The sequence below is a fragment of the Ornithodoros turicata genome, chromosome 8, assembly GCF_037126465.1.
Source record: "Ornithodoros turicata isolate Travis chromosome 8, ASM3712646v1, whole genome shotgun sequence".
Classification (NCBI taxonomy): Eukaryota; Metazoa; Arthropoda; class Arachnida; order Ixodida; family Argasidae; genus Ornithodoros; species Ornithodoros turicata.
In genome coordinates this window covers 12,395,141-12,413,012 of record NC_088208.1, presented here as the reverse complement: position 1 = coordinate 12,413,012, position 17,872 = coordinate 12,395,141, and the positions used below count along the sequence as shown (strand labels likewise).

The 17,872-nt window shown below is 45.3% G+C and overlaps 1 protein-coding gene across 2 annotated transcripts in view; it reads left to right on the top strand.

The window, feature by feature from the left end:
* LOC135366470 (uncharacterized) overlaps nucleotides 1-9,966 on the top strand; it is a 38,502-nt gene extending 28,536 nt beyond the window's left edge. For both annotated transcript variants that reach the window (XM_064599181.1, XM_064599180.1), the window contains one exon: nucleotides 1,995-9,966. In XM_064599181.1, the coding sequence (XP_064455251.1) occupies nucleotides 2,058-9,425 (7,368 nt within the window). In that variant the 5' untranslated portion in view covers nucleotides 1,995-2,057 and the 3' untranslated portion in view covers nucleotides 9,426-9,966. The remainder of the gene's footprint in view (nucleotides 1-1,994) is intronic.
* The last annotated feature ends 7,906 nt before the right edge of the window (nucleotides 9,967-17,872 follow it).

Sequence of the window (17,872 nt, the reverse complement as noted above, 5' to 3'; positions counted from 1 at the left end):
AAAACAGTTTTTAAGATTCACTGCAACTCAACTTTCCACTTGCTCCAAACTGCCACCATCATGCTTCGCGATGCCAATGTCACTCAGTCGCACCGACTGAGAGCGTGGGCGTTTGTGAGAAATCACGTGTCGTACAACTAATGCACATGCGCGACATTCGAATCGGACATTGCATTCGGGCTAAAAATGTCGCTGGTTCCGCTAATGACAACAGAATTGCGACAGGTCAAGTAAAAACACAATATCTGATTAGAAGGGATGTTTCTTCTGTAAGCTAGGCGCTTTCGAGTTGCTGCAGGCAGTGTGCGCTGCTGAGGGTATGTCTGTCACTGTCACAGAAGCGTTTCGCTCCTTTGTACTCTAGCAACGGGTTTGAAATTTTTTGTTCATGCACTATCGCCATCCCGATGAAGGCTTCTGAGGAGGTCTCCATTCAACTCCGCGTAAGTGGTGGAGGGAGGCAAATAGGAGCGGGTCCTTCATATACTGGAGAGGAGCCCCTTGATAACGTGGTCCGCCTCCGGGTGGGCTGTGTCTTTGAATGCGCGGCCGATATAAGGTCATTGGGGCAGCATCGGTTGTGGTGCTGTTCCCGGGAATATTTTCTCTTAAAATGTTTTTCCATCGGTAATTCCGTGGGACTGCCCGGGTCCATCAGCAAGACGGGTGTAGCACCTATTCTTTGTTTTTACTGTGACGCAGTGTTGTCTTTCTAACGCTAGGCAACATGGATCAATAAAATCCGCGGAAATGAAAAATCGAAGAGGAGAGACAAATAATATCAGTGGTGGACACTACAGCGGATAATGCTTTATTATGACACGGACTCTCCGCTGGCGTTATCACGGAAATATTTGCACAATATGAATCAAATGGGCTTTCCAATATGGACAGCCCATATTGGCACAATATGGAGCCTGGCTGCACTCCCCATATTGCTCTCTCATTGGCAGCCCATATTGGACCAATATTGGCGGGCTGCTTGGGAATGGTCCTTGATTTTTTTTCCAAGAGGCACGAAGGCAGGGGGATCGCGCAACCCCCTCATTTCTATTTCTTGAGCCGAATGCTGTGGACTGTACGGGTGTTTAGAGGTTCCTCTTATTGTTTCATTTAAGAAAAGGCATCGCTAAAAAAGAGTGCACAATTTTCACAAGTGGCCTTGAAACTGCAAAGGTGTAGGGCCACATCCCCCTATCGACACGCCCATGGTTCCTGCGCCTAATGTCCTGCGCCCAGCGAAACGTTTGGCGGCGCTGACGTCTCCGCTGGCCACACGATCGCGCGTTACAGTTAAGTGTACCGGCGACGTCTTTGCCGCACCTGTCCACGTGTACAGGTTTGATAGCCACAGTTGCTTCTCGGTGCTAATGAGGATATATATATATTTTTTTAAATTAAGATGTGGAAAAGTAGCGTAGCGTTCAATCCATATGGTTCTATCAAACCGCCGCACAACCTACGTGTTCAGCAACACCGACGCAGGGTGTATTTGTATTTGGCGCGTGAACGCAGTGCTTGTCTGATGTCCGTCCGCAGAAAGCTGTTATCTCCCGCATCGTTGCCGGGCTTGTAGAGTAGCATTCCATCAGCGTCATTTCTTTTCCTTGTTTATAATCGTTGCACCGCAATGCGTTTGTGTGCGGTAATGTCGGTGCAGTGCTGTACAAATGTTTACACAACTGGCCCCGGCACGTTCCTTCCTCAGAGTGACATGCTAGCAGTAAATAGTACCCTATGGACTTACAAACAGGTGATTGCGTTACCTATGCACATGCCTGTAAGTCCCAATCGCTGCTAGTCTGTCACCATGCCGAAAGAATGCACAGGAGCCTGTTTCGAAAACTTTGCTCCAGCACTGTAGACAAGCAGAACGTTCATGTGAAGCTTATATATCTGAGGATAACGTTTCTCGCGTATTGTCAGGGAAATCGCAGGAGATAGTTCTCATCCACCTATTAAAGAAAGATAACATATCTGTCATGTGCTTGCAGGAACCGCTACGCCCGACGAGGAAACTGAAGGAAGGGCAAGGATCCTTCGAAGCGAAAGACAACATGGAGAAGTCGGAGGATTCGGCAAGACTGCGTAAAGCGATGCACGACGCCATCGACCAGAGAGACATGGATAAGGTAGAAAAATGCCTGAATGATAACAAAGAGTTCAGGCAGTGGTTGAGCCCGGAGACTGGAAAGTCAGCACTGTATAACGCGCTAGAGAAGGGAGAGCTACAGATATGCGCCTTTCTAGTGTCCCGTAAATGCACGTTTAACGAAGAGAAAAAAGAGAAGGAAGAACAGTCATTCAGTGTGCTCAATCGCATGCAGAACTCTGAATATCGTTACCAGCTGCGCTCGATTGTGTACAAGCGCGATCACATTAAATACCTCACAAGTATTTCGGCTAGCATGCCGAGCTGTGCTGTCTCTGAAACCGGAGTAGAAGAAATTTATCGAAAACTGGGCGAGACTCAGATGGTGGACGTTATTCTGCGGGTGGTTGCTACTACCCCGAGCCTAGAGGTCATATTCGACTTTGATAATCAAGACTTACGTTGCATGCTGGGCCCAAATTACGACACAACCTACGGTCTCACTTATATCGAAGGACAAAGAATTTACGTTGGTGCAAACAAAACCAAAAATGAGCTTCTAGGTACGGTCGCCCATGAGTTCTGCCATCTTGCATTGGCGATCGTGTACCTAAATGGTGGAAAGCCGTACGGACGAGATGACACCGAGCGCAGAAACCACTACGAACGCATCCTGAGCGAGATCAAGTCTAAGAGCGAACTTCATGATGTAATAGCAAAAGCGTTTCAGCATCCCGTTGTTGAAGAGAAAGAACTCGCGGTGCGAGTTCCGCACATGCTTGCAATGCATTCCGAAGAATGTGAATCAGGAGAAGCGCTTCTGTTGGACCAGGTTCCTGAGCTTTTTATGTTCTACAAGGAGTTTGTTATTCCCGACATGGAACTGTACACGAAGAAAAACTTTCCCGAAAACGATAGACAGCAAATAAGGGAACAAAATCGAAGCTACGGAGCTACGGAGTTAGAACAGCTCGAAATACAATTTAAGACCAAATTCGATTTACCAGATAAATCACTTCTTGTTCTCACAGGAGCAAAGTTATGCTTCCTCGCAGTGAGGATTGACGAGGCACTCCGGACGAAAGGAGTGTCGTACGTACTCCTCGAGACTAAGCAGTGGGACAATAAACTATATGAAGTATTGTCGGATAACAAGTGCCACTACGTCGTCCTTAAATCCGACAAGGAATTCGACATGAAAAAAAGACTCCGAACTGAGGCGCAGGAATTCTTGCAAGAACTAAATAAAGTTAGGGGTACTAAAGTGATCGTGCTAACCGAAAACGATGAGCAGGACCAGTTTGCGATGGAAATTAAAGAGTGTTTCAAAGATAACGCACAGGTCGCTCGCGCGTCCAATTGCGGACTTGCCGATGTAACGGATGAATGTAAAGACGCTGTTCTAAAAAAGTCCGCTCTCCTGCTCCAAGAAAGAAAACAATATTTTGACGACTTAACGACATCAGGAGATAAAAATACGAGTGCGACAACAGTAGAACAGACTAGACGTGCATTTTACAAACTCCTGGAAGAGACAGCGTTTCTAAAGCTGTGTCGAGACGGAGAGATTGAGATAGGACCCAAGCTGCGGTCCTTGGACGAAGATAGCGCCACCTGCTACGTTGAACGGACATGCAAAAGAGCCACTCGCGTGGACCTAAGCGGGGCGTTAACGAATATAACGAACGAAGCACTTGCCATTGTGGGTTGCCGCGGCGAAGAACTTGACGCCTTGCTTCCTCCCGGTTTCCACGCCTGCCATCACAGCCGAGTGGAACAGTTCGAGAGATGTTTGCTTCTTGACAGTACGAGCGATTGCGATTCACTTGTGCAGTCCACTATCTACGAAGGAAAGACAATCCACGTAGTCCAGTACGATTCACAAAGAAGAGAGTTTCACTGGGTCAAGTCTAATGGTTCTCTGAAACAGCTGCTGCGGGTGGTGTCCGGAGCAAGCGAGATTGGTCTCACAAACACTTTCCCTCTTGACATTCCTGATAAGGTCGCGGTGGTATGTGGTGATCCAGGAATGGGAAAAAGTCTCGCGTCATTGCGCATGGCTCAAGATATAAAGACTCTCAAAGAAGCGACGTGGGTGCTATATGTGGACCTGCCGCAGAACGTTGGATCTCTACCTGAATGTGCCTCAATGGACATGTGCCAAGAGAGAGGGGAAAGCCTGCTAGCTGCGCTGTGTGGCCTCAAAGAGGCCACGTTCGAGTTCAACCTTCTCAAATCAAGCATTTCCACAGCCTGGCCCTTCACGGTTGTCGTTATCTTTGATGGATTTGACGAAGTGGACGCCGAGAACCGTAAATGTGTGATAAAATTAGTGCATGCACTAAGGGCGACCAAGATATTGAAAGTATTTGTGTTCAGTCGCAACTGCTGTAAGACCGAGTTGGAAGACAAGTTTCACACCATAGCTTTCGAAATCAATGGTTTCAAGCAAGAGGAGCAACTGCAATTTTTAAAACGACTTTGGAAACGAAATGGTCCTGACATCGATGAACAAAATCTAGAGTCAGTCGCGCGCGGGCTTTTAAACAGGTTTTGGTTACACGGAACGGACGGGATCACTGAAAACCCGCTGTATTTAAAAATGATTGCAGAAGTAGATGAACTACGGCTCGAGTTGCTCGATTGCATCAGCATTTTATACGTCTATGAGGAGTTCGTTGAAAAAAAGTTCAGAATTTATCTGAAGAAAACGACCCAGGAAAGCCCAAAACTTGCAGTTGCGAAGGATATTGAGGACGCTCTGAGATCCGCATTCTACAGGAGGCACCGTCTTCTTGCTCTCAAGGTCCTTTTCAACACAAAATCGTTGAACGATTTTCTAAAGATAAGTGAGCTTGAAGAGTTGGAAGTCGCAATCAATTTGGTTGTCGATGGCGGAGTTAAGCAGGGCATCGTGGACGGGCACAACAACCACATTCCTGTATTTGTGCACAATACTTTTGCCGAGTTTTTCGCAGCTCGTTTCTTTTTTGGAAAGATAGTGGATAAAGACAGTGATGTTATAATATTTGTCTCTGACATGTACGGAAAGGAAGATTACGACGGGATTCTTAAATTCTTAGACGCATTTGGAGCGAAGCTCCACGCACTAAACCGCCAAGTCATGAACAATGATTGGCAAAGTATTGAAGATGTCGCGCACCTGTCCTACGAAAAGGACGAGTTTTCAAGATCGCCACTGCACATAGCAGCTTTGTATGCAAATGAGAATACACTAGCCACTGTTGCTAGGGTACAGGGCGAGGAAACGGCTGAGGAATTGTTGAGGAAAGACCACCTTGGAATGACGCCTTTAATGTACGCAGACAGGAAGCGCGCCCTGCAAAGTCTGAATCTATTTTGCGCGCTGTGCAGCAAAAAAATCGTCAACTTGACAAATCAACTCCCTGTTGCCGTCGGAAACATTAGAAATGAAAGCGACTTTGCTTCTTCGGTGATAGGTGATGCTATGCGGATGGGTCTTACAGACCTCTTGAAGTGCCTTTTGAAAGAGTGTTGTGTGTGGAAAAACGCTGAAGATTGGCTTACCTCGCACCCTCAAGAGACGAGACATGGTCCGGTTACTGAGTTACCTGTACTTGTAGATATTGACCAGATCACGTGCGATCTGAAACACACGCCTATCATCCATGCAACGTCGTATGAAGTTTTCAAATCCGTTTTGCCATATTCTTCCTTGGGAGTACAGCAGGAAAAAACGTGGGACAACAGCGAATCACGGAGCACGGCGCCGAGCTCTGTGGTCAAAGTCAGCTACACACTCTTACATATGTACGCCGCGGTGGGAGCTCAGGATTTGTGCAAAAACGTTCTGTGTCTGTTTCCGAGCGATGCGTGTAACGCAAATGGTCAGAAGCCGCTGCACGTGGGCACCATTTCTCGTAATTTGGACATTGTCACCACCCTGATTCCTCATTCGACAACAGCAGGTGCACGTGACAAATGCGGAAACACACCTTTGCACCTGGCAGTAGATCTTAGTTCGTTGTTTGAACTAGAATCGCTCTGTGAGTGGCAGCTTGCGCACACACTGTATAAACAATCAGCGACGCCGTCGGACATTACTGATTCAGAACTGAGGACAGAGGTAGCGAGAAGTGTTCTTCCTCACGTGGATGTCACCACCCGTAATTGCAATGGCAACACAGCTTTGCACGAATGTTCCTACAACGGTTTCTGGAGCTCGGTTATGCTCCTGCTTCCCTTTTCAGACGCAAACGAGGCAAACGACGGTGGCCAGACGCCGTTTTTACGCAGCATTTCTGAACGACCCTCCAGTTACGCTCTGAGTGCAGCGCTGTCACGAGGAGGTCAACGCGACACCAGCAAAGGGGATATCAAAGGGCTGAAGCTCCTGATTCTCCATTCACGCGTTGATGTAACAGATGGGGAAGGTAGAACAGCACTTCATCACTGCGCTTTAAATGGAAAGTTGCGCGCCACCCCACTGCTGGTTCCTCATGTATCAGCAAACGTCCAAGAGCGGAAAGAGCGGAAGCATAAGAGCGGAAAGTGCGCGCTCCAGTATGGAGCACTAAATGGTGGACGTGATAATGTAAAAATACTGCTTCCTAATTCGTATGCAAATGCGATAGATGCCGCTAACGGGACACTCTCTCACACTCATTTTGTGGGCGAAAGGGAGAGTGAAAGGCTGGTACTGAGAGCACCTCAGACAGCGTTACGGCAGTTTGCAGCCGGTAATATAACTGACAAATACGGCGGCACTAGGCATACTTATTCCAACGAAAGAAACCGAAGCCTTTATTTAAAAGTGGCTCGACTGTCGAAACAACTTGTTGGCAACATGAAACAAGCGCCGCAACCAAGAGGCAGTGCTGAAAGCAGCACAAAGAGCAATGTCTTCGGAAAGGACGACATCGAAACTGCGGAACTTCTATTGCTCTATTCACTTGACAAAAGCAGTCATGAAATCGATCGCGCTGCACTTCATCTGTGCGCCGATGAAGTGGGACGACTGGATGTAATGAAGATCATATTTCCTCATTTTCCCCCCAATATTACCGACAAAGGCGGTCTCACCTCCTTGCACGTGGCTGCCGCAACTGGACATTTGAGTGTTGTCAACTTCTTGATTTCGAGCGTACGCGACAACGCGCGGGATAACTTTGGTAGGACTCCTCTCGCATACAGCGCCTTCTATGGCCATATTGCTGTCGGGAAGGTTCTCTTGCCCCTTACCTTGACTAACGCACCTGATGTTGATGGACGTATTGCGATGCATTGTTGTGCGCAAGAGGGTTACACTGACATTGTTGAATTGCTTCTTCCTCATTCATCAGCTTCTACAAGTGACAAACATGGAATCACTCCACTGCATCATAGCGCAGCAAAAGTTGGTCTCGCAAAGGCAACGCAGGTGATTCTCCCTCACTCAGATGCACTCATTCGGGATGACGATGGTGACAGCGCACTGTTCGCGAGCGCGTATGGCCGTTGCTTCGATGTGGCGAAATTATTGGTTCCTTACTCTGAGGTGAATGCCAGGAATCAATGTGGGCATACAGCACTCATGTATAAGCTAGCCCGTCTGCCGTCACATCAACCCGGAGACGGTACACACGGGAACGGAATTACAACAGAGGACATCAAAATTGTCAAACTTCTGTTGCTCTACTCAGATGTCAATATCGCTTTTGAAGACCGTCGCACAGCACTTCATCTGTGCGCCGGTAAAGTGGGACGACTGGATGTAATGAAGATGATATTTGCTCATTTTCCTGCCAATATTACCGACAAACGTGGTCTCACTTCCTTGCACGTGGCTGCCCTAACTGGACATTTGAGTGTTGCCAAATTCTTGATTTCGAGAGTACGCGTCAACGCGCAGGATAACTTTGGTAGGACTCCTCTCGCATACAGCGCCTTGTATGGCCATATTGCTGTCGGGAAGGTTCTCTTGCCCCTTACCTTGACTAACGCACATGATGTTGATGGACGTATTGCGATGCATTGTTGTGCGCAAGAGGGTTACACTGACATTGTTGAATTGCTTCTTCCTCATTCATCAGCTTCTACAAGTGACAAACATGGAATCACTCCACTGCATCATAGCGCAGCAAAAGTTGGTCTCGCAAAGGCAACGCAGGTGATTCTCCCTCACTCAGATGCACTCATTCGGGATGACGATGGTGACAGCGCACTGTTCGCGAGCGCGTATGGCCGTTGCTTCGATGTGGCGAAATTATTGGTTCCTTACTCTGAGGTGAATGCCAGGAATCAATGTGGGCATACAGCACTCATGTATAAGCTAGCCCGTCTGCCGTCACATCAACCCGGAGACGGTACACACGGGAACGGAATTACAACAGAGGACATCAAAATTGTCAAACTTCTGTTGCTCTACTCAGATGTCAATATCGCTTTTGAAGACCGTCGAACAGCACTTCATCTGTGCGCCGGTAAAGTGGGACGACTGGATGTAATGAAGATGATATTTGCTCATTTTCCTGCCAATATTACCGACAAACGTGGTCTCACCTCCTTGCACGTGGCTGCCCTAACTGGACATTTGAGTGTTGTCAACTTCTTGATTTCGAGAGTACGCGTCAACGCGCAGGATAACTTTGGTAGGACTCCTCTCGCATACAGCGCCCTCCTTGGCCATATTGCTGTCGGGAAGGTTCTCTTGCCCCTTACCTTGACTAACGCACCTGGTGTTGTGGACGAACGTATTGCGATGCATTGTTGTGCGCAAGAGGGTTACACTGACATTGTTGAATTGCTTCTTCCTCATTCATCAGCTTTTACAGGTGACAAACATGGATTAACTCCACTGCATTTTAGCGTACTAAAAGTTGGTCTCGCAAAGGCAACGAAGGTGATTCTCCCTCACTCAGATGCACTCATTCGGAACAGCCATGGTGAGAGCGCTCTGTTAGTGAGCGCGTACGTAAAGCGCTGCGATGCCCTGATACTGATGCTTCCGTATTCGGACGTAAACGCCACGAATAAGGCTGGCATGACATCACTCTCGTACATTTTACGTAAAGACATCCAGCAGGTCGGGGAGCAACAAACAAACGCTACCAGAAGCGGAGAGGAAAGCAGTGAGGTGGGTATCGAGGATAGCATAGAGAAAGACATCAAAATGACTAAACTCCTACTGCTGCACTCAGATGTCAATGTTGCCGACAATCAGAAACGGACTCTACTTCATTTGAGCGTTGCTCTGGGAAGGCTGGATTTAATGAAACTATCACTCCCTCATTTCAACGTTCGTTCTCTCAGATTCAAAACAATACACGTGAATGTAGAGGAGATGCTAAGTCGTTGGGTTCAGATAGAGTAGCGTACGACACAGTCCAGCCTCACTGAAGTTGTTCCCCGATACCATGACTGCAACCCATTAGCGACGTTGTTCAACTGTTGAATGCAACTGAGTGATGCAGTTACCAAATTGCGAAAGGTTTCTGTCGGCGTTTAATGAACTATGACGTCACAAAGATGCGTCTGAGTGTGCGACAATGCAAGTAACTAAAGGTTGCTCTACTTGTAGGCGAGAAACTCTTACTTTTCCCCCTGAAGTGTTGTGCGTTGAGCGCACCGAAGGATAAGTTGTGTGTTTAAGGGATAACCTGGCGTGTGGGAGGGATAAGTTGTGTGGTTTGAGTACACCGAGGGGTAAGTCGTGTAAGGTGTAAAGCAGAGTGGATACCTTTATATGTATGTGTATGTATGTTCAAAGGAAAGAAAAAAGTATAGTGCATGAGCTACTGTACATTCGAGAGGCTATTGTATTTTCATGCTGCATGTACATATATTCCTAAGTAAAATTTTGATATGTATCGCAATGTTAATGTAGATTCATTAAAGTTGTTCAATGGAAGTGTCGACTGTGGTGTTCTTCTAACTGGGATTGCAGTGCTGCTGTGACGCACTATGCCTTTGAGGAAGTTTCTTTTTCGGCCTCAATTATTATTTGGCTTACCCTCAAAGTCACACTGATGCTTTAATTATATGGTAGCACCGTGTTAACTCTTCTAAAAAAACGAGTCTGGATCAATTACAGTATCAAAAGAGAACTTCACTACAGTCACAGAGACCCGGTGAGCCCTGGCTTAGATTGCCGCTGAATCCAACTGTGGCTGTTTGGCGGTCGCACCAAGTGGTCCTTCACCTCCGACTAAATTTGAGGAGGGCTGAGGTGTAATCAACTGGCAATTGTCACGCAGCACCACAGTCGCAAAATACCACCGATTCAGACAAACTGAGGAGAAGTGGACGGACTGTCCTAGGTGGGTCGACCTATGCGCGTGGGTAACACACAAGGAGACAACCAACTCCAGGTGCTTGTAAGTGACCATTTGCCAATTTTCTTGAGTTGCCGTGAATTAAGGCGCAGACATTTACCATATTTGGTGAAACAATAGATTAATTATGCGAAGATCCTTGCATTTAAAGGGAAACTGCAATCTACAGGAGTCATGTCTTCTTGTGTCGAAGATTAGAGGACGCGTGCAATGTTTTCTTTACAATTCTAACAACAATTTACACCGAATGCTTTCCCTTTGTGCAGAAGAAAAAGCCAAGACATGCGCGTAAGCCTTGGATAACGCGTGGTATTTTGGAAACCATGGGGAAGCGTGACAAGCTATTTCGTAAGTTCTGAAAAAATAAGGACCCTGACTAGTTTAAAAAGGATGCGTAACCGTATAAATACGCTGGTTAAAAAAGCCAAACAAAATTATAACTTAAATGCTTTTCTCTCCTGCAAAGGTGATGTATCCTCTGTGTGGCGTAAGATCAACGAACTTTTAAACCATAGGAAAACTTGCCAACCCCTGCAGCAGATAAGCGTTGACGGTATCACTTACTGTGGTAATGAAATGGGCTCAAATACTTAATAACTATCTGGTCTCGCTTCCTCACCTGAGTAACAATACCGATGCTGAAGTCAACGAAGCTTGTAGATATGTATCTGAGGGCATAAGGAACTCCATGTTTCTTTTCCCTACTGACGATGTAGAAGTTTCCAACAGCTTTCTTAGCATGAGACATAGCAATGTGTTACACGCATGCGATATTCAAATAGGCCCTATTAAGGCAGCAATCGATATTATAACTCCTTGCTTAGTCCATGTCCTTGTTCTCTGCATGCTCGATGGGTGTTTTCCAAAAGGCATGCAAGTCGCCAAAGTTATCATGATCCATAAATCAGGTGACATCCCTATCCAACTGTCGCCCATTTTCCATTTTACCCGTTCTGTCGAAGGGCCTTGAGCGGATCATTAGCAACCACCTCTCTTTCTACCTGGAAAAATATAATAGTCTCTCAGAATGGCAGCTCGGTTTCCGAGAGAAGAGATCGACTGAGCTGGCTCTCTTAGTGGAGAAAGAAACTAGACTAAAAAACATTGAAAAGAAACTCAATACTGTGGAAATCATTGAATTCATTGATTTCAGCAAAGCATTTGATTCGTTATCACATAGGATACTATTACTAAAACTATCGCGTTATGGCCCTTAACAGGGCCTCCACTTAATAAGATTAGTCGTGGTGTCCCGCAAGGTAGCTTACTTCGTCCTTTGCTCTTTAGTGTTTACATCAATGATATAGTGATGATCACCAAGAACGCTAAGTTTATCATATGTGCCGACGATACGAGCATGTTTTTTCACGGTTCAGACCCTGACGGGATAGTCACACATGCAAATGCAAATAGGGTACTGGAACGGGTAAAGTATTGGGCTGATCTTAACTGATTGAAAATTAACGCTAGTAAAACTAAGGCGGTTTTCTTCAACGCAAAAAATAGACAAGTTCAGCCCTCAGTAAATCTTGAAATAGATAACACATTTGTCGACATAGTTGTCGACATACACTTTCTTGGTCATTACCCGTTAATGACGTGCATTCCAAGGCATCGCGAATCATTTGATTTCTGTATAGATATCGTATGCACCTAACCAAACAAGCTATTATGCTACATTACAACTCAATAATGTACTCACATTTTAACTACTGCTTCTTGGTATGGGGAACAACCACAATGGCCAACCTAGATAAGTTGCTTGTGTTACAAAAGAAATTCCTTCGAATTTTTGGGTTATCTACCATATAACCACACCACAACTTGTTTGTCTGAGCGGTACTCGCTGATTAATATTCATAACCTGTATCGATATAAACTTTTGTGTTACTACCGTACTGCTCATAAAAACTCCTCAGCTAATAGCTTATCACTGTTTGACCTCAAAGAGCATAGTTATCCTTATAATCATCGCGCCAAGAGCTTTTGGCATATCCCCCGATGTAGAACCATACTTGTACACGTTACTAAAAAAAGTAATTGATTACCGTTACCGCTACCTTGTACGAAAAAGTAATTTTTACCGTTACAAATTACTTGCCGGAAACAGTAATGAAGTAACGCCTTGAAAAGTAACGCGTTACTTTGCCAATTACTTTCGATATCTGAGAAAACGATAAAAAAAGATATAGAAAGAAAGATATCCACAAAAAAAAGGAAAGAAAGGAAACTGAGCAAAAACGAAGCGAAACGAAGCAAAAACGAAGTCAGCATTGAAGCAGAATTTATTTCATAAGAGCAGTGTTCAACTTTAGTAGCAGCTGCTTCTCGAAGTTTTCGTCCCTTAATTTTCCGGGTTTTCTTGTCAGAACGTCCGCAGCCACACTGAACACTCTCTCCACCATCGCGCTTGAAGGAACTGCACTGTTGTACCGTAGGAACACCTTCCGTATTATCCGGTGGTCTGCAAGGATGAACAAAGGATGAGCGCTGGGTATGGAGAAACTGAAATAGTCTTCCTCCACGCAGCCTTTGTTTGATTGTTGGCAGCTGTCTCGGAGGGTTACGGATAGATAGTACACATGAATGGGGAGAGGACAGTGGACTCAAAAATACACTACACGTGCGGAACACTGTGGCAATTGACCTCGGGGTCCTCGGGTAAGTAATTGTTGCGGGAAAAGTCATAGAGATAAGACAGCTGCCTTGCACCGAACTTGCAGAGGGCAGTTGGTTTTGTCTTCTCGCGGCGGTGAATCATCCCATATATGTGTGTGTGCGTCGTCCCGAACAATGCGGATTCTTTAGTTTCCAAGTAATCGATTACTTGGTAATTGATTACTGAAAATTGTAATTGAATTACTCGAAAAATTACTGGGCCCCAAAAGTAATCGATTACATTACAAATTACTCAAAAAAGTAATTGATTACTAGTAACGCAATTACCCGTTACGTACAAGTCAGTAGAACCAGGTATGGTGAATAGAGTGTTGCATATATATTACCATGTATCTTGAACGAATCCTCTATTGATCCATTAACAGTGTCAAAGAAATATATTTATGTTGCATGCATTTAGTTTACCTCACACGGATGCTTCTCGTGTCGCTTAACCAATGCCATTTTGTACGGGAGCTGTGAACCCGTCAAGTCGTTACTGCGACTTTTTTTCATGGCTCCCACCACGACTTAAAACGGAAATAAAATTCATTCATTCATTTATTAGACGAAAAGAAAAAAAAACGGGGGAAAGGTCAGCCAAACGGAAGGTCGGCTTGCTATACCGGAAAGAAAGAAATAAAGAAACAAAATGAAAAATAAGAAACCTATAAAAAGAACAGAATTAAAGGAATAAATAAATAAAGTCGAACGACGGACGCCTCCGAAATCTTGCGATTCAGTAAAATAAATTGTTTGAATGTTTCAATCTCTTTAAATACCCATCTTATTCACTAACGAGTGCTGGACTTTTTTCCATTTTTGCTTGTTGGTTTCAGACCTGCAACATCACCGCAAGTTCTCATAATCCTACATGTGTTGCAGAAAGGAGTCTGCAATCTTACTGGCAGATGTTGTAGCTGAGATGACTTGAATAGTAGTCCACTAGAGTAACCAGAAAACCTGGGCAACAGCAAATACTACAAGGTGTCACTTGAATCTGTGCAAACGCAAGTGGTACGAAAACACAACCTTGGCTGCACTGGCAGCACTGAAAATGATTGTGCCAGACAAGATATGTTGTCCTCTGGATGTCTTTTTCAAGGTAAGTTATCTTTACTTGTGCTCTCAGCTTTTGCGGTGAGAGTGTGCTACGAACATCTCTGCCCACTTTGCGCAATACACCCCTGCATTTCCCGTACAATTCTAAAAATGGAGTCCTGAATTTTGGCGTCCTTCTCCTGGTGTGATGAAGCAGAGGACGCAACACTACAAATTAGAAGGGCATTCACTGCCTGTGAACTTGTATCAGCAGACTATGTACCATTGAAAACTGTTGTCATCAGATTCTTTCTGGTTCCACCAGGGGCGGCGATACTGTCATAACGTGACAATGAATGCAGTAGTTAAAATTTTAAACAAAACAAGTGCTTGTCCCATCTGCGAGCATGAGGTTGTACGGACAATGGATTTCGAAATCATCACTGGAGAAGGTTGCGATTATTGTTGTTTATTGTCACGATGGAAGCCTGTGCCGCTGATTTAAATCAAGAATACGGTTAGTGTCTAGCACATATTTTTTTCTCATACAGACGTTCTCCTGCTAGAGCTCAGGGCTTCCTTGCTCAACAGGGAAGGGGAGGATCAGAAAAATCAATCTGAATTTGAAATGAACCATATCTATATTATATATATTATTACCGAATATGAGTAAATACATACCTCATGTGCACTGGTGTGCCCATCGTCAGACGTCGCAAAGAGAAATACTGGCGTCAGGACTGCCGTCTGTTTGAGACGTTTTCGACCGTCCACTGCTACCATTTCGTAGGACTCGTCAGAGAAATACGTTGAGGAAATACGACATGGGGATCACTAATGTCTTGACCAAGCGCTTGCAACCTCTTTCATTCCCGCAAGTTGGAATCACGTGGTACACAACGTGCCTTGTCGAAAGAGCACACTCCTTGTATCCCCGAGCATTGCTGTAGATACCCGGCATCGCTGTCAGGTGATGTTCTGTTCAACTTCAGCAGGAAACAAACTTTTTTGCGTGCAGAAACGACGCCAGACGCAATATTCACGCTCTGTGATATTGTTGGGAGGAGAGCAAAGAGAGGGCGCGGACAGTAGGGATACTGTTTCTTCGGTATTTGGGAAACTTAACGCAGTAATTGTTTTGATTCTTGAATGAATGAATGAAATCTTATTTACACCAAATGGTGCGGGGTAACGATGGCAAAAAAAGCTCGAAAGCCTTGACGAGGCCATAGCTCCCAGTACAAGTGTAAAACGCTCTTAAAGTGTTGTTTCTTAGTGATTAGTAGCCGGTCATATGTTTACTTCGGTAAAGATGAAAAGCTATAGGAGATATCACAATTTTGGTAGTTGGAAAAGAAACAAGAAAGCTGTTAAGGGTCTTGAATTCGAAAAGAAGGTACTGCAGATACTACAGGAGAGAGCGACTATTACTTCAACGCTCTTCGAGTAAATGCCGCAATCTACCGTTCTTCAGTTTGGAATGTCGAAATAACCAGTGAAGGAAAGACTCAACTAGCCAAAATAGACTCAGATAGATTTTGATCGCATCATGCAGCGGTGTTCCACAAGGCCTCAAGGATTTTTAGGGGACCAACTGCAGGCAATCGGAAGAGTTGAGCTGAAGCTCAGTTATAAAGAATCCACTGCAGAACCAAAATTCGTCGTCGTAAGCCGCTCCCTTCACGTTAAGCGGGAAAGCTTTTGAAGAGTTAAAGTTTGTCAAGAGACTTTACTCAGTTGGAAATAGCAGCGACGATATGTTCAGAAGATTCCAGGACGCCTTCCAAGGTGTAGGTGCCATAACAGACGTTGTGTATACCATGAAAATCAAGCATGGAGATATGGGACCTGTAAAACCAGCAAGAACCATTCCTATCGCGTCGAAGAAACGAGACACACAGAATGACTGGCGATGGAATAATCGAAAAATTAACCGAGCCCAGTAATTGCCGAAGTAATTGCTAAACAAACTTGATGCTGCCCAGGGATTCTGGCAAGTTAAATTAGATCATGACAGCTCTATGCTTTGTGTCGGGAACACGCCATTTGGGTATTACAGATTTTTGCGCAGATTTGTACGGCAGCTGAGTTTTTAGAGGAATTATGTACCAAACACCCGAACACCATAAAAATATTGTGGTTGTCATGGACGATATACAAGTCTGTGTTCGCGGACTAGGCTGAGCACGACGAAGACCTTCGAAAAGTTTACGAGCCTACCGCGATATTAACTCGAAGTGAAATTCAAGCAAATGTGCTTTTCGTCAAAAACAAGTGCAGTATCTCGGTTTACATTAACTGACAGAGGCATCATGCTGGACACGTCGACAGTCAGTGACATCTTAAACTTTACAAAAGGGAAAAAAAAGTACTCCAAACCTTTTGGGCATGGTGTGTCCACCAGGCATACGTGTCCAAATCCATCAGGAAGATGTCTACTATCAGAGCACCCGTACGAAGCCCACTACAGAAAGATGGGGCTTGAAAATGCCCACAACGTAGATTTGAAGAACTACGAAACAGTTTGGCAAGAGCACCAGTGTTAGTCTACTACGATGAAACAAAACCTGTACTGCTCTGTGTTGATGCCAGCAATGTGGGAGTTGGAGCAGTCATGACGCAGGAACAGCATCCCGTGACCATACACGGCACTGTCCGTCACGAACGCATCACGACCCCTCGCGGTATCTCAGCAAAATGACTACCGAATAGAAAAAAGGATGTTAGCCCTCGTATTCGGACGTAGTGAGTTCCACGATTTCATTTTGTGTAGGTCATTAATAACTGTACGCACGGATCATAAGCCGGTAGATAATATATTCTCAAGCCGCTGCTTCAGTGCCTTTGCGCTTACAAAGGATGCAATTATTCCTTCAGAAGCCGGGCATTCGTGTCGGTATCAATCGGGAAAATTCCCATTGCGCACGCGTTATCGCGCTTTCCTAATCAAGATAAGTTTGAAGACGAACTGTACGCTGTCAGTGCGTTAAAGCATGTTTCAGCCAGCCACTACCCAAGCAGCACAATGTAGCGAAAGTCGAGTGCAACAAGGGTGGACGGTATGTGTCTTATCAATGTTCTTTAGTTTCACCAGTTCGTTCAGGGCCTTCCACCTACCCGTCCACCCCTATTGCACTCGACTTTCAGTACGTTGTGCTGCTTGGGTAACGACTGCAACAGATTAGGAAGGCAACCGACGATGACGAAAATTTTGTAACCCCCCAAGCAGCACAATGTACTGAAAGTCGAGTGCAATAGGGGTGCACGGTATGTGTCTTATCAATATTCTTTATTTTCTCGAGTCTCTTCACCTACCCGTCCACTCATATTGCACTCGACTTTCAGTGTATTGTGCTGCTTGGGCCGGCGCAATTTTGCGGTAACATCATGAAGATAAATATAGAAATTATACAAAAATAAGCCTCTGGGTGTTCGTGTACCTTATCAAAATAAGTGCCCAGAGCTGTAGACGCCTCGCTGTTGAGACTGGTATCCCTTTGTCCGACCCAAAAATGGTGGTCGAGGGCTTATATGGTCGGTGTACACGACAAATCTCTTTCCGCATAGGTATTGATGAAATTTCCTCACATAACAGATGATGGCAAATGCCCGTCGCACTAGCTCCGTCTCTGCTGACGTGAGTGCCCTTGAAGCATGAGCTACCGGTCTGTCTTTGCCGTTTATACGGTGACGGATGACTGCGCCGAGTCCTTTTCAAGCGCCAACCACTAAGAAGATGGGCTTCTCCCGGTCGTAGTGAGTCAAGACCTCCGCGGACGACAACATC